The 21,979-nt window shown below is 46.6% G+C and overlaps 1 protein-coding gene across 3 annotated transcripts in view; it reads right to left on the bottom strand.

Annotated features, from left to right (window-relative positions):
• NRP2 (neuropilin 2) overlaps positions 1-21,979 on the bottom strand; it is a 249,962-nt gene that overhangs the window by 92,672 nt on the left and 135,311 nt on the right. For all 3 annotated transcript variants that reach the window (XM_082232237.1, XM_082232238.1, XM_082232236.1), the window contains exons 9-12: positions 21,120-21,469; positions 16,541-16,685; positions 9,640-9,756; positions 4,820-4,972 (exon numbers count right to left, since the gene is read on the bottom strand). In XM_082232237.1, coding sequence (XP_082088363.1) covers positions 4,820-4,972; positions 9,640-9,756; positions 16,541-16,685; positions 21,120-21,469 — 765 coding nt within the window. The remainder of the gene's footprint in view (positions 1-4,819; positions 4,973-9,639; positions 9,757-16,540; positions 16,686-21,119; positions 21,470-21,979) is intronic.

The following is a 21,979-nucleotide window of genomic DNA, read 5'->3' as shown; positions in this document are numbered from 1 at the left end:
GAGCAGGTAAAAGCCAACGCCTGGTTGCCACAGTAGGGGCACAGCAGCCAGGCCAAAGAGCAGTGAAAGTGCCCGTGCCAGAAGCTCCTCAACCTGCTCTAGTGATTGAAGTGTCGCTAGAGCTGCAAAATGGACACCCCCTAAAAATAAAGGCGCTGTTGGACTCAGGCAGCTCCTGCAATTTTATGAGCAAGGAGTTTGCTGCTGAACACCAGATACAGACGATGCCTTTAAGCAACCCCCTGCAGGTGACCACGATCGATGGCAGGGAGTTGTTGGGAGGAGGAGTCAGCTTGCAGACCGTCCCAATGATAATGAGGGTGGCAAGGCACACAGAACTGATAGCGTTTAATGTGGCCACCTTGGGAGGCGCTCCCATTATTTTGGGAATGAGCTGGCTAGCGCTACATGATCCGCTGGTGGGCTGGCATCAGAGAGTGGTTTCCTTTGGTTCAGCACATTGCTTAGAACACTGCAAAGGGGAAAAGGGTTCAGCAGGGGCCCAAGCCACCCTAGCAGGGACTGAAGTAATGGAGAAGGTGAAGGTACCACCACAATATGCAGATCTCAGCGACGTGTTCAGCGAGAAGGAAGCCGACCAACTACCCCCGCATAGGCCCTTTGACTGTCAGATCAATTTACTCCCTGGAGCACAGCTTCCTGTAGGCAAGTTGTATGCCATGTCAGACAGAGAAATGCAGGAGCTGCGAGAGTTCATTGACAAGAACCTGAAGAGAGGCTTCATCAGAGAGTCCAAAGCAGCGGGGGGTAGCCCAGTGTTTTTTGTGGATAAAAAGAACACGGACAAGCCGAGACTTGTGTGTGATTTCAGGGGGTTAAATGCAGTGACAGAACCAGTGGCTTTCCCTATGCCCAGGATTGATGACATTTTGACCAGGGTGCGGAAGGGAAAGATTTTTACAAAGCTGGATCTAAGGGGGGCGTACAACCTGATACGTATAAGGAAAGGGGATGAATGGACAACCACCATGTTCACCCCTTTGGGGGCATTTGAATATCTCGTTATGCCATTTGGATTACAGGCAGGCTCCGCATGCTTTCAATCGTTTATGAACCACGTACTGGGGCCTTTGCTCTACAAGAATTGCGTGGCCTTCCTAGATGATGTGTTGGTGTATTCGGAGAATGAGGAGCAGCATGTGAGAGACGTCAGAGAAGTGTTGAGCAGGCTGCAAGCCAACAGGCTGTGGGTGAAACTGGAGAAGTGTCAGTTTCATACCAAGGAGGTGGAATTCCTGGGGTACCGCCTGTCAGACAAGGGATTGGCCATGGATCCCGGCAAGGTCCAGGCAGTGCTGGAATGGAAAACACCCAAAACCAAGAAGGATGTGCAGAGGTTCCTAGGGTTTGGAAACTTTTATCGTAAGTTCATCCGAAACTTTGCACACCTGACGGCGCCCATTACGGACTGTCTCAGCAGTAAGAAGAAATTTGTTTGGACTGCGGAGGCGGAGCGAGCGTTTGAGGAACTGAAAAGGGCCTTCGCCTCTGAAGGACAACTTCTGCATGTGGATTTACAAAAAAGGCTGAGGGTCGAAACAGACGCATCGGACAGAGCCATAGGGGCGGTGCTTCTTCTTCTGCAGCCAGGGAAGGAGGAGTCAGAGTGGCGACCGTGTGCCTTCTTTTCGCGAAAGCTGAACAAATCCGAGAGGAACTACACGGTGTACGACCGGGAACTTCTTGCTATTCATGAGGCTTTCCGGAGATGGAGGCACCTGCTAATTGGTGCACAACATAAGGTGCAAGTGTGCACGGACCATAAGAACCTAGAGTATTGGAGAACTGCGCGAGTGCTCAACCAACGGCAGTTGAGATGGGCCCAGGAGTTTTCCAAATTTAACTTTGAGATTTGTTACGTGCCAGGCCCAGAGAACGTTAGGGCGGACGCTCTCTCACGCAAACCTGAATATTTGGAGGGGGAGGGAGCACCCGAAGAAACCCATGTCATTCCAGAGGACCGCTGGGTGTGTGGGGCGGCATTGGTGGGGCAAAGGGAACTGGTAGAGGGAACGGTGCATGATGAATACGCCCAGGACAAACTCAGGGGTCTCAGGAGGGAGGGAGACAAACCCGGGGGTTTTGAGGAGAGAAACGGGGCGTTGTATTACAAGGGAGCGTTATATATACCTGAAGGTGAATTGAGGGAGAAGGTACTCAAGCAACTGCACGATAGCCCCACAGCAGGGCATTTTGGGCAACACAAAACCATGTGGCTGGTTACCAGGGAATTTTGGTGGCCCAAGGTCAGGGAAGATGTGCGGGAGTATGTGAGAGGGTGTGACCAATGCCAACGAGCCAAGGGGGAGAGGCGGGCACCGGCAGGGTTATTAGAACCACTACCCACACCTGAAAGACCATGGGAAACAGTGGCAATAGATTTCATGACTGATCTGCCAAGGTCCAGAGGGAAAACAGCCATCATGGTTGTGGTAGACCTGTTAACCAAAATGGCCCACTTTATAGCCTGCTCACATGCGGTCACGGCAGAAGAAACCGCTAAATTGTTTGTAGAAAATGTGTTTAGGTTGCATGGCGCCCCCTTGAGGGTGGTTTCAGACCGAGGGAAACAATTTACTTCCAGGTTCTGGAGGAAGCTCATGAGCTTACTGCATGTAGAGGTTAATTTCTCAACTGCCCGGCATCCTGAAACCAACGGGCAGGCGGAAAGAGCTAATGGCGTCCTCCAGCAATATTTGAGGTGTTATGTGAATGACAGAGAGAATGATTGGGTGGAGAAGCTGGCGTTGGCAGAATTTGCCTACAACAATGCAGAGAACGTGTCCACGGGGATGAGCCCCTTTTTGGCTAATTACGGGTGCCATCCCCGAGCCTTCCCAGGGGGGGAAGGGGAGAACTGGAGCGTTCCAGCTGCAGAACAGATCGTAGAAGAAATGGAAGCGATCCATCGCCAGCTCCAACTTAACTTAAACAGGGCTAAGGAGGAATATAAGAGGCAGGCAGACAAAAACAGAAGAGAAGGGGAAAGCATTAGGGTGGGGGACCAGGTGTGGCTGTCCACCCAAGGGTTACCATTCAAAGGGGGTTGTAAGAAGTTAAGACCCAAAAGGCTGGGCCCATTTGAAGTCACGCAGCAGGTCAACCCAGTGGCTTTCAGACTCCGGTTACCGAACCACATGAAGCTGCACCCAGTTTTCCACAGGTCGTTGCTGTCACCGTATAAAGGGGACAGAGAAGGGCGGGTCAATAGGGGACCAGCAATGGAGGAGAAGGAACACAGCTACCATGTAGCGGAGATTCTCGATTCCAGGTGGAAGGGAGATCAAGTAGAGTATTTGGTAATGTGGGAAGGGGAGCCGGAGTCGGAAAACACCTGGGTTATGGCAGAGGATGTAGATGACGAGGTTTTAATAGAAACTTTTCATCAGAGGTTCCCACGTAAACCTCAGCCAGTGGCGAGGTTCCGGAGGGAATACTTTGCCACCACCGACAAAGAAGAAGAGTTGGAGGGGTTCTCTGATTCCGAGGAGGAGGAGGATTCAGCGAGCCGGAACGAAGACCGATGGAGGGAAATGTCCGAGACGTCTGAAGATGAAGAGGATTCTTTTCGGGGTTTTATCTCCTCACCGCCCAGAGGAGAGAGAATGGGCGGGGGGGGAGGGGGCCCTGGAGGGGAGGTGGATGTCAGGGAACTGCCATCAGAGGAAAGGGAGGTGGAAGGGCTCCCAGAGGCTGGCAGGGAGTCAGCAGTGAAAGCAGGGACCAGCAGGGGGAGAGAGGGGTCTCTGGAGGAGGGTCTCATGAATGCGGAGAGAGACGCAGCAGCTAAAGCAGGAACTAGCAGGGAAGAGGGAGGGATCAGGGACACGTCCAGCGAGAACAGCGGGGAGGTGTCAGAAGCTCCCATAGGGAGACCCATGCTTCGCAGGAAGCTGCCACGTCGTGAGTCCAGAAGACGCGTTTCCGTTAAGGAGCTTCTTTGCTGGAAGCGCTTCCGCAGACAGCCACTGTCGGAATCTACGAGTGACTAGGGCAGACATGTTTGAGGAGCTCTGTCACACACAGAGGTTTGTGGAGTTGCACAAACTCTGAGGGACCACGATTTTACGCACAAGCAGCTAATCATCCCATCACAGCTAATTTCAGGAGTTTAGTCCTCACCCCCCTTACAGGCCCATGCTGAATTCCAGGCTTAGGGATAAATGTACAATCACATAGCGGAAAAGCTGCCCGGTTCCAATTTAGCAACTAAAGCTGGAGAGAAGATACCAAAGGAGTTCAAATAACCGTGCCAAGTCCTGTGGCCTGAGTTAGGAAGTACGGGCCAGAGTTGCAAACTCTTCTAAATATTGGGAAATTGAGAGTGAGATATTCCAGCTCAAAGCTTTTCCAGAGCCATTTCAACAGAAAAGGAAGATTGTTCGCTTTCTTTAGTTAGGAGAATACCACCATTCAACACGCCAGGTCAGGAAAGACTGCATATTATATTAAATTGAATACTGCTTGATGACAAAAGCACCATGTATGTGGACAGCTCACATATATCACAGTCATCTCTTTGACATGCAATGACTTAACTTGCAGCAAATTTGCCCATGTGTCCATATTCACTAATGTGATTTCCTGGGAGGGCTGTACTATGTATCCCCCCCCAACATATAAAACTGAATGACAGTCTCTGTCTGAAAGCAGTGTGGCATCTCTTCAACCGCATAATAACTCAGAATCCCTATTCATAGAATTTTAAAGGTATGTCATATTTCAGGAACTTATTACTTGGTTCCATAGTTCGTGCGTCATGCATTTCTTCCTTCTGGGATTACGTGAATTGGCTTACCCGGATAGGCCCCAATGCCTGGTCCTGAATGGCCAGTCCAGGTGTTTCTCGAATGAGAAATCCATGTAAATCCTGTAGATGTGTCGTGAGTCCAACCACAAATATCTCCAGGAAGATCAAAGTTGCAGTTGAATCCCACAGGGATCTGGAAATCTGGTAACAAGAACAGAACAACATAAAAACAGGATTAAAGGAAGGCCAGTCACAGAGAAATGCTATTTAATAACTAACATAGTTGGCAAACCATAAATAGCTGAGGAAGTATGAAGTCTCTACCATGTGTGCTTGCATGCTCTCTTCCTCTCTCATGATACTTTTAACATGTCTCATGTTTCGACAGCTTTGGGAATCAGTCTTCTGTTCCAAATCATCAAAATGTACATGCCCATATCCCTCAGCTAAGTAAATATAAGCAAAAGCACCAAATGTTTCCATTCTCTTCTTATCCTCCAGAAAACCATACCCTTCAAAATGTCAAGGCTGTTCTCCAGCTGCCCTCCACCACTCTATTGTGGGGGGGGGGAGAGAGAGAGAGAGAGAAGAAAGGAACAGCAAGAAGCCTCAGTATTTCTGATTACTGAATAATGATCAAAACACTAAGATTCTAGCCCGAGATGGTGGCCTGAACAGTAGCAATCTTTGGAGCTCTAGAATCCTTCTTGCTTCCTCAGTACTGGATCCTTTCTTGGGGGCGAATGTTCAGTCATTTTCTGCTCATTTGATTTCAGAACTGTCTTTGCTGTTTCTGTTTCTGCGTTCTGGTCTTCTCAGTCCACAAATCAAGTACGCAGAGCAGGACTAAGAGACAGCTAGTCAGATTGTGAAGAAGCCTAGGCATTCAGAGACCTTGCAAGATGAAAAAAGCCAATGCAATTCTGGGCCTCATCAATAGGAGTATAGCATCTAGATCAAGGGAAGTAATAGTGCCACTGTATTCTGCTCTGGTCAGACCTCACCTGGAGTACTGTGTCCAGTTCTGGGCACCACAGTTCAAGAAGGACACTGACAAACTGGAACGTGTCCAGAGGAGGGCAACCAAAATGGTCAAAGGCCTGGAAACGATGCCTTATGAGGAACGGCTAAGGGAGCTGGGCATGTTTAGCCTGGAGAAGAGGAGGTTAAGGGGTGATATGATAGCCATGTTCAAATATATAAAAGGATGTCACATAGAGGAAGGAGAAAGGTTGTTTTCTGCTGCTGCAGAGAAGCGGACACGGAGCAATGGATCCAAACTACAAGAAAGAAGATTCCACCTAAACATTGGGAAGAACTTCCTGACAGTAAGAGCTGTTCGACAGTGGAATTTGCTGCCAAGGAGTGTGGTGGAGTCTTTAAGCAGAGGCTTGACAACCATATGTCAGGAGTGCTCTGATGGTGTTTCCTGCTTGGCAGGGGGTTGGACTCGATGGCCCTTGTGGTCTCTTCCAACTCTATGATTCTATGATGCAGTGGCACTTTTGCAAATTATTGCTGATTAAGGTGTCTGTCAAATCTGCAGGACTTGGTGAACAGGTTAAACAACTGATATGGTAGAGAGGACATGGGGGGGGGTCAGTAAAATGGAGGCCACCAAAAAACCTACAGGCACATAACACTGCTCTCAAGCCAAGTATTAGGAACAATTTCAGAACTTGGGGGTTCAGGAGCAAGGAGAAGGAGGGAACGCTAGCAATCTTCTCTGTGAGCTCCTGACATCACTGAATGATTCGCCTGAGGGCCTTTATAGTGAAGATTATCAGGTTCCGCGCTAAAGAAGATCGCTTAAAGTGTGCAATGGGTAAGGATAAACCGAGCACTGGCAGAATCCTGACCTCTCCAGAATACGTGAAAGAGTTCGTTGAAGCCCAACATATGAAGGATAAAGCTGGTCCCTATCCATACTTATGCAGGTATGTCTTACGTTAGTGAGAAATGCAAATGACTTGATCCTCCACAGATTTCAGGCTGGTTCAGTGCTCCTTGGTTAAGCAAAACATCTGTTTTATCTGCGTCAGCACTTCTGCAAGGTGTCTGCCTGTGTACATGGCAGGAGGACTTGCAGAAGTGATCCAATACGGGATAGAAAGCCATCCTTCAGAACTGGCCCTCCCATGAAGGATAGAACTGAAGGCCAAACCAGATGTGTACTTGTTATGTAGCAGACAGCAGATGCTGCATTTTTCCTTAATAAATAACAGGGGTAGAGGACTCCAATTCTCACTGTGTAGACAGTGCAACTGAAGGAGATCCTCCCCGCCATGGGGCTTGGAGCCTTAGAGGGAAAAGTCCTCATTTATACCAACGGGGACTTCTTTTCCATTCCAATCTCAGTGGGGGAGTGAAGAGAGACGCCTCCCCTTACATGAGCTGCCTTCTCAGTGTCTATATCTATCTATCATCTATCTATGTATCTATCATCTATCTATCTATCTGCTGCCTCTCTGCTCTAAATAAATAGACAAACAAATAAAGAAATCCCTGCATGTAGAACACTAGCATGCCAAGGAGAAGGTTAGGCTGAAACATGTCAATGTAAATTACCCAAATAATGTGGATGCTCCCAGACCATTTGATAAATGAGATTGGAAGGGAGCATTCTCTCAGAAGCTACTTAAGGCAATCTCTGGATAAGCTCTGGTCGATATAGGTTGAACATAAATACATCAGTCATCTTTTTTTTTAAATTTTTTTCTAAGCAACCCTTAACAATACAGTAAATCAATGCAGCATTTTGTGAAGTCACTCACTCCTTGCCATTAAATAAGATCAGACTTCTGACCAAGCCTCTCTAGAGCTTCAGCTGTCACTAGTAATATCGTCCCGCAATCTTCAGCTTTCCTGGCTAAGAAGCTCGAGGAAAAACAACAAGGATCACTTAGCAGCAAACTCATTATTGACAACAATATAACTGGAATGGCCAGACTGAAGCTCAGGGCTTAGCTGTGCTCTCAAGAGCTTCGAACCTGACTCCTGCCCAACTTGAGGAAGAAATAGTTCACGAAACAATTTGCTCTCTCCCAGCCAAGGAGAGAGTAGGGCAGGAGCCAGGGAACATGGTAAATTTTATAACCACCAGGGCATGGGTGAGGGCAGGTGCGTGGTATACTGCCGGGACCACATAACACCGGTTCTGAGAGATCTGCATTGGCTCCCAGTACGTTTCCGAGCACGATTCAAAGTGTTGGTGCTGACCTTTAAAGCCCTAAATGGCCTCGGCCCACTATACCTGAAGGAGCGTCTCCACCCCTATCATTCTGCCCGGACACTGAGGTCCAGCGCCGAGGGCCTTCTGGCGGTTCCCTCATTGCGAGAAGTGAGGCTACAGGGAACCAGACAGAGGGCCTTCTCGGTAGTGGCGCCCACCCTGTGGAACACCCTCCCATCAGATGTCAAAGAGATAAACAACTACCTGACATTCAGAAGACATCTTAAGGCAGCCCTGTTCAGGGAAGTTTTTAATATTTAACGCTGTGCTGTTTTTAACACTTGATTGGGAGCCGCCCAGAGTGGCTGGGGAAACTCAACCAGATGGGCGGGGTATAAATAAATTATTATTATTATTATTATTATTATTATTATTATTATTATTATTAGGGTGCCATTCCTTATGGCCCTGGCATGACAAACACAGCATGTGTCCTGGCCCTAGGACTGGGCAAGCTCAGAAGAAGGAACGTGGCAAGACATATTGGTAATAGCTCTTGTCAGGAACACTGTATCTTCCTTGGAAATGTGACCTGGGTCAGTGGAGGATGGGGAGCAAGAGACTCCCAAACTGAGCAGTGTAGGAACTGTGGGATCGTCGAAAGACGGGTGCGAGGTAGCAGGCCAAGAATCTGTGCTCACCACACAGGAAATGGAAGGAAGAGGTGGGGTGGGGTGGGGGGAGGAGGGTGGAAGAAGGGGCCCAAGAAACCCAAAGTTGTCTCCTGAGAAAATGAGAGGCACAAATACAAGATGGGTGACACCTGGCTTGAGAGCAGTACATGTGAAAAGGATCTAGGAGTCTTGGTTGACCACAAACTTGACATGAGCCAACAGTGTGACGTGGCAGCTAAAAAAGCCAATGCAATTCTGGGCTGCATCAATAGGAGTATAGCATCTAGATCAAGGGAAGTAATAGTGCCACTGTATTCTGCTCTGGTCAGACCTCACCTGGAGTACTGTGTCCAGTTCTGGGCACCACAGTTCAAGAAGGACACTGACAAACTGGAACGTGTCCAGAGGAGGGCAACCAAAATGGTCAAAGGCCTGGAAATGATGCCTTATGAGGAACGGCTAAGGGAGCTGGGCATGTTTAGCCTGGAGAAGAGGAGGTTAAGGGGTGATATGATAGCCATGTTCAAATATATAAAAAAATGTCATATAGAGGAGGGAGAAAGGTTGTTTTCTGCTGCTGCAGAGAAGCGGACACGGAGCAATGGATCCAAACGACAAGAAAGAAGATTCCACCTAAACATTAGGAAGAACTTCCTGACAGTAAGACTGTTCGACAGTGGAATTTGCTGCCAAGGAGTGTGGTGGCGTCTCCTTCTTTGGAGGTCTTTAAGCAGAGGCTTGACAACCATATGTCAGGAGTGCTCTGATGGTGTTTCCTGCTTGGCAGGGGGTTGGACTCGATGGCCCTTGTGGTCTATTCCAACTCTATGATTCTATGATTCATTCTTTTTGCTTCCCTTGGAGTACGAACGCTCAGGCTGAGAACAATGTTTGAAACCTTCGCAAGGGGCAAGTTGTGGCTCTTGGCCAAACAGACATACTTTTTTTTTCTGCTGATTTCTCGCTTGGGGCCCCTGCGTATCCTTTTCAATGTAGGATAATAATATTGGCCCAGAAAATACCTGCGTTCTCCAAACAGCCATCACCACAGTCGGTTGCTTCTTCGTCTGTGGGAAACTGAGTGGTGGTCTCCTCACTCCTCAAGGTGGGCTTCAGAGTCTCCGCAGTGGACTTGACATCTGCATTTAAAAGAAGGCGGGGGAAGAGAGGGGGGGGACAAAGAGTGATCATTTCACTGGATTCGGAAAGAAGAAAGCAGACAGGCTAGCAACATAGCACGCGGTTTCACTCACTTGAGAGAATGCAGGAGGGAATTTGTCCAAACCCCAGTCATGAGGCCTTTTGTTTACAGAACAAAAAACCCTCTGTATTTGTAAAGTTCTTAATTACACAGTCATACACCGGATCGTTATGCTAAACTGTTCCTCAGAAAACCTTTGTTGTATGGAGCGCAAAAGTTCATCCTCGCTTTCTGCCTGTGGGTGGACGATGCAATCAGAGGGTTCTACAGTGAAAGGGTCGATGTGGTTTACCTTTGAGGAAAAGTCTTGCCTTACACAGGGAGTTGGGGAAAGATCAGTTTTGCTTAATTGAATTGCCAGTCAGCGAGCCTCAGGACCCTAATTTGCTGTCCTGGAGGTAAAGCCCAAGACTAGTCAGTTGCTATGGGCCTAAGCACCAGCTGTTCTCTGCTTCTGTCAACACCCCAATCCTTGAAACCGTATTTCCTTATGGCACTCTACATCTCAAGCATCCTGAGACAGTATATTGGCAAGAACTGTTGCACTCATGCGAGGTATGAAGCAATGGGAAGAGAAAGAGGTACCGTATTTTTTGCTCTATAAGACCCACTTTTTCCCTCCTAAAAAGTAAGGGGAAATGTGTGTGCATCTTATGGAGCGAATGCAGGCTGCACAGCTATCCCAGAAGCCAGAACAGCAAGAGGGATTGCTGCTTTCGCTGCGCAGCGATCCCTCTTGCTGTTCTGGCTTCTGAGATTCAGAATATTTTTTTTCTTGTTTTCCTCCTCCAAAAACTAGGTGCGTCTTGTGGTCTGGTGTGTCTTATAGAGCGAAAAAATACGGTAGATATTTAGAGGACCAGTTGCCAAGAACTGAGGTGGTCATGATTCTATGCAGACAGAACAAAGCAGTCAACGCTAGGATCCTGCAAGGATATCAACAAAACGAGTGATGTTTATCCCAAGCACAGGAAGCACACCGTGGAAGTAGACCAGAACTAAATTTTAACTGTCAGAATAACGAATTCAGACTCACAACACTCGAGTCATGAAACTTAACAGAAAAGCTTCCTTATGTGCAGGCTAATAAGGTGAGGGAAGAAAAGTTTCTCACATGCCACAGATGTCAACATGGCTCTAGTCCCTTGTAAAGCTTGATTTATGGATGTAGAGGAAATAAAGAATTCTTTCATGTTTGGACTCCAGTGGACAACAATCTCCTTTGTACTTAGGTTCCTACTGATTTTGGTTTGGGTTTTAAAAAGCAAGGAGGTTTGCTACAGCTTCGTGAAAATTGAGATCACAAGGCAACACATTCTTTTCCCTTCTTTACAGAAACGAGACATGGAAAAGACCGGCACCCACATAAACACCTTGAACATGGCAATGTAAAGGAACAAGTCACTCAACACCATGGATGATGCAGCTACAGAAGGGAGCAAAAGAATTCCTAGTGTGCTGTGACTCTTTGCCGAAACGCATCTGGCTTCACACTTCAATTGTGAACTTTATCCCACTGCAACTTTTTAAAAAAGACCCCATTAAACTACCTAATGGCAGGTGTCATGGGCAATTTAAGCCACAAATGAATGAAGTTAAGATCAACAGTAACTTATATTACAGGCACTTACTGCTTCACTTAAGGAGAGAATTAGGCTGGAAGAGCATTTTGAAGAATCTCATTATGCTCCCAAGCTTAGAGGAAGTTGGTGTGATACAAGACCGTTGAAATGCAATGCCAAAACAAACATCAAAGATGTTGTGATATGGAAACAGGAATTCTGAACTAAGGAAACACGAATTCTGTGAAAGAATAGACTATGAAAATCAATGTGCCTGGTAAGAGTTTCATTGCTTTGCATAAATGCGTTCAAGGCTTTTATCGTGAGCTCAATTAACTGAGTTTTTGCATTGGTTTTGGGACTGATGAAAGGGAGAGAGACGTATGGGCTAAGTCAGAGGCAGGTGGACTTTAAGGAGAGGAGAATACACATGAGCCATGTGGGTCAAGTGAGAGAGTGCATTGCAGACAGGTGTTAGTAAAGCACCCATCTCATTGCTTCATGGCATGTCCAACGGCTCAGGACATGAGATGAGTGTCAGGTCTACTTTGCCCACGCATATGCAAAAGGTTGTGTGAATACGTCCTATGACTGGAAACCAGGGGGAGATAAACAATACACTGACGTTTTGTTCCTTGAACATTGAAGCCATTATCAGATATTGCCTGCACATTTTCACCTATATACCCACCACCATGAAATATAAGAAATCTGGGATTGCTTGTTTTTTAAAAAATGGAAGCAGAGATTCTTAAGAATCAAAATCCGGCAGCAGATAAAACACTTTTCATGGGAGTCAGCATGAAAGAAGCTGGCAAACATTTCACTACTAATTTCAGGTTATCGTTAAATAAAATTGAAAGCTGAAGAAAATTGCTTTAAACGCCTTTCCTTTAGCTTGGAGATTCTAGACCTTCGCCGCTAAATAACCTTCCAAATAACCTTCAGCCATCTCCTCTGGCTTTGGGCAGAATACTGTGCAACTACAAACTTGCCAAAATTACAAGGTCAAATCTCTTACAGTGCCATCAAACTCCAAAGGCATCTGAGAACAGGTTACATGCAAGGAATTGAACCATTTGAGTACTGAAAACTCCCAGGGAAAGCAAAAAGTCCAAAAGCTGAGTCAGATACAGTAAACCGTTTCCTCTTGTGCACTGATTTACAGTAGGAACACAACTGTGTGAGAGATCTTTGAACAGGAAAAGCCACACACTGTGCTGGCATCCTCTGCCGCTGTAATTTTAGAGTCGCTCCAGTGTATTGCATGGTCAATAGAGCTGTACAGGTTTCACGGCAGAATAAAGCAAAATTGCTCCAGCAGCAGGACAGGCAACATGCTCTAGGAATGAAAAGTGAGGGAAAGGTGGCCTCTCTCCTGCCGTGCAGTGTGTGTGCTTGCAAAAGGCATCTGTGGATCCTGTTACAAAGTTCTGCAGCAATGGGAACCAGATGTTTGGAAGTTCAAAGGAGGGAAGACCAGTCACGAGCTCGTGTTCGTCAATCTTCAGAGGGGGAAAAATGTTGGCAGGTCCTTGAGACAAGCCAGCTGTTGACCTACTGCTTCAATTCCACCCCCCAGTACCAGCCAGTGAATTAGGTCCTGGACTGGGGGTTCTCTACTGGAGCTACTTCAGCTATTACTTCTTGTCCTCGGGAACAAATGCCTGTGCAAGTTCACATCTTTGAACTTTTCATTATTGCGTAGCTGAATCAATTAGTACTACTTGTCTTTGGCGGCAAAAACGAGGCCTAGGTATTGCCATGTTCCTCAACACCAGGCACCCCCAAACTTGGCCCTCCAGCTGTTTTGGGACTACAACGCCCATCATCCATGACATCTGGTCCTGTTAGCTAGGGATGATGGCCATTGTAGTCCAAAAACAGCTGGAGGGCCGAGTTTGGGGGTTCCTGCTCCACACCTAGCACTGTGCTGCACATATACTGTAGTAGTAGATATTAAAGTGCTGATATTTGGAATTCACAATCGATTTTTGCAGGGGTTGGTTAAGTTGGTTAACAGGCCTCATAATGTGAGGGGTAGGTATGGGTGACCGAAAGGCAAAGCACGAGGTCTCCACTTGGTGACTCCACTTGGGGTGCAGCTTCATTAAACCAGAAGGCAGATGACCACTTCTCTGTACAAGGGCATAATACTAACGGTGTTGGTAAACTTGTGGCTTGGCTGTACCACTTCAGATTGTTGCTCACTTGACTGAATTGCTCCACATAAAACCCGTATCGCTAGTACATCTAGTTTTCCATGTTTGGGGGTAAGACAGAGGTTAAGCAGAGGACCACTTGGTCCCAAATCTGATGCCCAAAGTGGTACAGTCCAGACACTGGGGTACCACTCCAGTGAGAACAAAGCTGAAATAGGAGGCTTTTTCATTTGCCAACAAGGTCTGTATAGTAAAAGCTATGGTTTTCCCAGTAGTAATGTATGGAAGTGAGAGCTGAACCATAAAGAAGGCTGATCGCCAAAGAATTGATGCTTTTGAATTATGGTGCTGGAGGAGACTCTTGAGAGTCCCATGGACTGCAAGAAGATCAAACCTATCCATTCTGAAGGAAATCAGCCCTGAGTGCTCACTGGAAGGACAGACCCTGAAGCTGAGGCTCCAATACTTTGGCCACCTCATGAGAAGAGAAGACTCCCTGGAAAAAACCCTGATGTTGGGAAAGATGGAGGGCACAAGGAGAAGGGGACAACAGAGGATGAGATGGTTGGATGGTGTTCTCGAAGCTACCAGCATGAGTTTGACCAAACTGTGGGAGGCAGTGGAAGACAGGAGTGCCTGGCATGCTCTGGTCCAGGGGGTCACAAAGAGTTGGACACAACTAAATGACTAAACAACAACAACAATCATCATATGCCAGCATCGTTTGCCAGCGCAGGGGGGAGCTGAACAGCAGCATTTTCCCCCACCCTCACCCCAAGTCTTTGCTCCACCAGAGTCCTCCATCCACTAATCTTAAAACAAGCAACCTTTATTCCTCTTCTTTTTTTTATTCTGCCTAACCTTCACGGTCTCATGACAAGCCCTGCCAGGAACTCTGCCTGTCCTCGTTATATCTTAAGGCTTTATTTACATATTTTGAAGCTTGTGAGGCAACTGCCCCAAACCACCACCCCCCCATTCATAAAGTGTTGACAATGTGTTTGTAGGTTTCTTGGTAGGAGCACACTTCTCTCTATCAGGGCAGCGTGGGAGATGCCCACAAAAATTCCTGAGCAAGAAGGGGCATGCTGTGATGTTAAGCCCTTTTAGGGTTGTGGTGCAGGCATTTCCTGTAGAATAGATAAAAACGGTCAAGGAGACTTGTCCCAGTAACGTGATTGTGAGATGTACAAAGAGGGGGTTAACCTTCTGAAATCCCTCTCCAGGCAGCTTATCAATTTGTGTTTAAAGCTTTTAAGTCTCCCGTTATTTTTGTGTGTGCGTGTTATAATTTGATGATGAATGCTTGCAGTATGTTATCTTGTACAGCTTAATTATTGAAAGGGTAATAGCAACTGAGTGAAAGGCTAGGAATGGACTCTTCCCTTTGAGCTTCTTGCAGAAGAAGCCCATGCAAAAAAGCATTTTACAGATGTGGTTTCTAAATGGAAATCAAGCTTCTTTTACCAGTGACATCTGGAAAGCAGATTGAACGTTACGACGCATCTTAACAAAATAAAGGAGAAATAACAACTTGCCAGTCCTAACCTTCAGCAACAAAAAAAGAGATTTTGTTGTTGTTGGTATATTGTGCTTATTTTTGGTCATTTCAGATAAGCGGTGGAAGCTAGAGAGCTAAATTCAGCTGACAGCTCTCATGGGTTATAACTGCACATATCAAAAGGTAAAGATGAGCAGTTCTTTTATTTTTAAAGACTCTAATGGATGGAAAAATAACTGAACCTCAAGAACTTTCAGGTGTGAAGGCCCTGCACTGTAGCTCACAGGCTATCTGCCCCTAACAGTGAACTCAGGTGGTAACTGTGAACAGAAATGGAGTCCATGTTGGGCCACAGGGAAACAGGAAGGAGGAATCGGCACTTTCAAGGAAATGCAAAAGCATTCAAAGTCTAAAGTGGCGAAACCAAAACCAGCCAGCTTGCCAACATGGTCTGGACCACATGGCCAGCAGCCATGGAAAGTTGAGTATCAGCTCAAAAATAAAAACGGAAATGGAAGAAGGATTGGGGTATCCTACAAGGCAGGGCTAGCTGGCTGGCAACTCTGGTCGGGGAAAGGACACACTGTAGATCCTGACCTATCTTCCTGCCTCCCCCCTCCCCAAAAAAAATTTAACCCACAAAAATCATGATGGTGAGGAGCATAGAGTAGCAGTGGAGGTTAACAATACCCACTCTGCTTGGGTATTATTCTTCCACATATTCAAAGAAGGCATGGAGAGCAGCACCCCAACACCAACATCCTATCACTGCCAGCGCCATCTCTTCCTGTATTGACCAGGAAGGTCTGATGGGGGGTGAATTTGTGCATTTGGCTAAATTCTCCTCGCAATCAGAAACGCTCCCGCAATCGCAGCTCCCAGCAGCAGGATGGATCGCCTAGTCAAACGTCCAAAGAATTCCCATTCAGACCTCCAGCACAGAATGCGCCGGGCCTGAGGCTACAGCTGACCGGGACATTGGGAGCGGGACTGGTGTGTGTGTGTGAAGCTCTGCTCATCCTTCCATACGGACACGAAGGGCTAGCGTGTCTTCAGAAAACAGTGTGGCAAGTAGTTCTACTAATTATGAATTGAGCAGAGATCGTTCACAAAGGAGTGCTCATTTGGGTGAGCATCCTTGACATGACCCCCACAGCCCTTACAGCAGGCACCCCCAAACTCGGCCCTCCAGATGTTTTGGGACTACAGTTCCCATCATCCACTGGTCCTGTTAGCTAGGGATGATGGGAATTGTAGTCCCAAAACATCTGGAGGGCCGAGTTTGGGGGTGCCTGCCTTACAGCATGGGAATGGTTTCCCCTATGCTTCCTTCCCTAAGGAATCCTTTTCTTCTGCATGGATTTCTCTCTCATCATCAATAAAGCTTGTGCTGGTGGTGGATTCTGGGAGGAGGTGGACCACAGAGTCATACGTTCTTATGATCAAAACAGCTGCAACAGTCAGTTAATTATATAGGTATATTCAAAGGATCCTTACCGGTCCAATCACATCCCAGCACCTCCAATCGCATCCCGATCCCTGCGGGAGACCACCTTTCTGGGTGAACCCTGATGTACTGTGCAGGAACAGGATCAAACCTTCGAACCTCTGGAGTATCATAGTGCATGTTTCCTTCAAAGATCTTGGAGAGAGAAACAAAAGGTTAAGCAAGAAACTCCTTGGCCGCTAGCCACACAAAACAAATCGCCGGTGCACTGAAAGGAGCCGCTGCATTCTGGGACAGTGGCCGCTCATTTGAACTTTTACGTTTTATTGAGCAACAGCGATGTCTGCTGTAATAAATCAGGACAACCTGCAGAACGCACGCGGTTACAAAACAATCACTGGGAAGAGAAAAATGTGAGAATGCTTTAAAAACAACAACCAGTTAACAGTCCCAACTCTATTTGCTTTATTTAAAAAAGCAACAAAACCCCTCTGTTAGCGTTAACATTGTACAAAAGCTCTCCATCAAACATAGGCATTTTTAGACCAAAAACAAACAGCCATGGAGTCTGCGTTATTTACAGATCCAGGCTTGGAGCATTGTCAGGTTGATCTGAGGACAGGAGATGGCATGAGAGCAGATTTTTTTTTTTTAAAAAAGCATCTAAATCATGACCATAAAGAAGAAACAGTACAGTTATTTACTACAGTGGTGCCTCGCAAGACGAAATTAATTTGTTCCGCGAGTTTTTTCGTCTTGCGGTTTTTTTTCGTCTTGTGAAGCACGGTGTCGGAAAAGTTTTGGAAAAGCTTCAAAAATCACCAAAGTCTTCAAAAACCTCAAAAAGGCTACCACACCGCGTGCTATGAGTTGCTCCTCGAAGTCAAGTCGCAACTGTATTAACGGTTTTAAGAAAAAGGAAACAAACTTGCAAGACGTTTCCGTCTTGCGAAGCAAGCCCATAGGGAAAATCGTCTTGTGAAGCAACTCAAAAAACCAAAAACCCTTTCGTTTTGCGAGTTATCCGTCTTGCGAGGCATTCGTCTTGCGAGGTACCACTGTATTGCCTCTGAGGTCAAAAAGCAGAGGTTGCAAGCTCTACCAAGGATGGCTAGAATGATCAAGAACATTTCCTAATCGTGTAGGTAAAGGGATGAACAATGGAGCCAAGTGCCTAGGGAAGCTGTACCAACTCCTTGCCGGGGATTTTTAAAGCTGAACCCTGCTGCTGCAGGGGACAAAGTGAACGACAAACATTTCCTTGAACTGTATCAACCTGTGAAGCTGCTATGCAGGCTATGTTAATCTGATTACAGTTCAGTAAGGTATGCTCAGTGGAGAGATGGCCTACAGCTTGGAATCTTCTTTCATCCAAACTACAAGAAAGAAGATTCCACCTAAACATTAGGAAGAACTTCCTGACAGTAAGAGCTGTTCGACAGTGGAATTTGCTGCCAAGGAGTGTGGTGGAGTCTCCTTCTTTGGAGGTCTTTAAGCAGAGGCTTGACATCCATATGTCAGGAGTGCTCTGATGGTGTTTCCTGCTTGGCAGGGGGTTGGACTCGATGGCCCTTGTGGTCTCTTCCAACTCTATGATTCTATGATTCTATGATTCTATGATTCTATTCTATGATTCTATGATTTTCAGAACCACGTTGAAAAGGGAGCACAAACTGAGTTGGGCACATTTTTTGACTCTTGATTCTGTTCAAGGTGCGCAAGGAGCCATGTAAGAAACGAAACAGACCCCAGTGACTTAGCTGTGAGAAGAGAGTCACGTGTAAAACACAACAGACACAGCACCATTTAATAATAATAATAATAATAATAATAATAATAATAATAATAATAATAATTTATTATTTATACCCCGCCAATCTGGCTGGGCTTCCCCAGACACTCTGGGCGGATTCCAATATATATATATATATATATTAAAATACTGTAATACATCAAACATTAAAAGCTTCCCTAAACAGGGCTGCCTTCAGATGCCTTCTAAAAGTCTGGTTGTTGTTGTTCTCTTTGACATCTTGTGGGAGGGTGTTCCACAGGGAGGGCGCCACTACCGAGAAGGCCCTCTGCCTGGTTCCCTGTAACCTCAATTCTCGGAGTGAGGGAACCGCCAGAAGGCCCTCAGTGCTGGACCTCAGTGTCCGGGTAGAACGATGGGGGTGGAGACGCTCCTTCAGATATACTGGACCGAGGCCGTTTAGGGCTTTAAAGGTCAGCACCAACACTTTGAATTTTATGATATTTGTAGTTAATGGCTGTACAAAAGAAAAAAGGAGAGAACCCCCCAGTGTTGTGCCCAAAGTGAAAGACCCCAAAAGGTTATATTAAAACAACTTTGATCTGGAAGGCATGCATTTGAGAGACAGCCTAGACTGTCAAACTACATCGGTGTAACTTTCAATAAGGATTAAGCAGTGTCTCTCCTCCTCCTCCTCCTTCCTCCCTCTCACCCCAACCCTACCAGAGGTTGTGGCCAACTTAGTTTTATACAAGAGAAACATACGCCGTTGCCAACTATGCAGTCCATCTGACAAAACCACACAGCATGCTTTGGCATGAAACATGCGTCCTCCTAGCCAGATCCTGATCCCAGATACACTGACTCAAATCTACTGACATCTTGTGTAAATAGGATTGGCTTTTGACTCTCTGTTTTTAATGGGCCTTTCCCACCACACTTCCAGAGCACTCCGCCTCCCTTTGAAGCCATATGTACTAAGTCAAGAAAGAAGCCATCAGCAACACAGCTTTGAGTTTCTGTAGGAATCAGATCTCCGGGTCCTCCAGATTAAGGTTATTACAACGGTGCAAAAGTTCAGATATTTCAAATCCTCTACAGATAAGAACATTGCTCCAGGGGACTGGGGAGTAAGGGGTGGAAATTAAGTAGAATCTCTTCAATATCCTCAAGCATTCCCTCACATGCGGTGCCTAAAACATTTCCCCATTGGACAAGGTGCTACCTAAGAAAGAGCACAGCATGATAACACTGTCAAGTGTCTTAATTTGCGTGAAGACATGGCTGCTCACCAAGAAATATTTGTCCTTCTGCGCTCACCTAACAGTCCTGTTTCTTTGCAGGCTCCACATCTGCTACCAGAAATCTTGTTTTAAGGAAGTAACTTTTCTCCCTTTACCTCAACATCATCACGGAAAACAGATGAAGCCAAGGGATGCAAGAATACTTCAGATTTCGAAGGTTCTCCATAATAAAGAGGAAACAGTAAATCTGGATGATTTACAAGTATGGGTAAAATTACTGGACTGTCCTAGCTTACTGAACATACTCTGCATACATCTTCAGTCAGTAAGTGCCATTTTGACACATTTTACACTTTAATCTTTCCATTTCCCTGTAAGGAAAAAGAAAATATTATATCCCTTGCTTGCAGCCTAAGGTCTTCTTTGCCTCCTCATTCTCATCACCACCTGCACCATGAACCTGCATCTTGGCTGTACAAAGAACTAGATTCAACCAAAAATCCTTTCCAAGAAGTGTGGAAATTTCTTTCCATTGCGTGGTGGCACCATGAAGCACTCACAGCGAAGACAAGGGATCCTGCCTTCACTCCTAAAGCACAGACTGTCTTGCCAGTGGTGCATGCTCTGGTTATCTCCCGCTTGGACCACTGCAATGCGCTCTACGTGGGGCTACCTTTGAAGGTGACCCGGAAACTACAACTAATCCAGAATGCAGCAGCTAGACTGGTGGCCGGGAGTGGCCGCCAAGACCATATACCACCGGTCCTGAAAGACCTACATTGGCTCCCAGTACGTTTCCAAGCACAATTCAAAGTGTTGGTGCTGACCTTTACTGGCCTCGGCCCAGAATACCTGAAGGAGCGTCTCCATCCCCATCGTTCACTGAGGTCCAGATCCGAGGGCCTTCTGGCAGTTCCCTCACTGTGAGAAGTGAAGCTACAGGGAACCAGGCAGAGGGCCTTGTCGGTAGTGGTGCCCACCCTGTGGCACTCCCTCCCATCAGATGTCAAGGAAATAAACAACTATCTGACTTTTAGAAGACATCTGAAGGCACCCTTGTTTAGGGAAGTTTTAAATGTTTGATGTTTTATCGCTTTATTATTATTATTATTGTTAGTAGTAGTAGTATTCTGTTGGGAGCTGCCCAGGGTGGCTGAAGAGGGCCAGTCAGTGGGCGGGGTATAAATAATAATAATAGTAATAGTAATAATAATAATAATAATCCTCTCACTAGGATGTGTCCAACCAACGGTAAACTTCACGAAGAAGAAGAAGAAGAAGAAGAAGAAGAAGAAGAAGAAGAAGAGGAGGAGGAGTAGTAGTAGTTTCGATTTGATATCCCTCTTTATCACTACCCGAAGGAGTCTCAAAGCGGCTAACAATCTCCTTTCCCTTCCTCCCCCACAACAAACACTCTGTTAGGTGAGTGGGGCTGAGAGACTTCAAAGAAGTGTGACTGGCCCAAGGTGCATGTGGAGGAGCGGGGAATCGAACCCGGTTCACCAGATTACGAGACTACCGCTCTTAACCAATACACCACAAGAAACGAAAACAAGGAGGGCACGAAACAGCTAAGAAACGGGCATGCAACCGTTTTGTACCCCTTGCGGCATTTCCACTGAAAGGTCCTACCTTAGGCTGCATCGTTTTGGAGTCCTGTATAAACTCCCAGTCCTTCCCGTTCATGCTGTAGCTGACTTTGAACTTCTTCACAAAGGCTCGAGCCTCTGCCACGTTCATGCTGTCCCCACCTCGGGCCCCTTGGATAATCACACCTTTCACGTTCTTGGGGACTCCCAGGTCGACCTGCAGCCACTCCTCCCCGGGCTGTGCTTGAGGGATGCGAGGGAACCATCCTGAGCGGCTGCTGACCAGGCGTGCTGCACTGGGGACCCAGTGATATTCTCTGGTAGAGGAGGCTGAGATCTGGGAATCCGGGATGAGCCCAGAGAGCATCCCCAGCATGTTGGAACAGGGTGAATCTGTGTCCAAAGAAACAGGGAAGGGGGCAGAATGAAGCAACACACGCAAAAAAGCAAGTTTGTGATATAAGCACAGGAGGAGAAACATCCCACCGCGACTAACTGCTAGGTACCGAAATGTCAAAACACTTAAGCCTGCTATGCTTTGCTTTATAACAGCCATCACAGCCCGCAGGAGCCCTTCAACAGATCCTCAGGACACCCCTGCTATTACAATCTTCATCCAAATTGCTCTCGCTTGCTAGCCGGCCTTGCCTTCCCAGCCCCCAACCTCCCAAAGTCAGTAGAGGGGGAAAAGAAATCGCATCCACTAACAGGATCCTGGCTGCTGCTCCAGTCCTCTTAAAAAAATAAATATCAGTTAAGGACATTCGAACAAGAGATAAACTGCAACTGGAGACAGTAATATTAAACAGTTCGGCTGACGGCCTGGCTCATAATGCTTTTTTTTTTACGTGGCAATAAAATATCACTGGAACCACAACTCCTAATGGGGGGAAGAAGCAGTCC

The sequence above is a fragment of the Podarcis vaucheri genome (genome assembly GCF_965113315.1).
Source record: "Podarcis vaucheri genome assembly, chromosome: 1".
Lineage (NCBI taxonomy): Eukaryota > Metazoa > Chordata > Lepidosauria > Squamata > Lacertidae > Podarcis > Podarcis vaucheri.
Note: the sequence above shows the minus strand (reverse complement) of the source record. Positions and strands in the feature narration are given on the sequence as shown.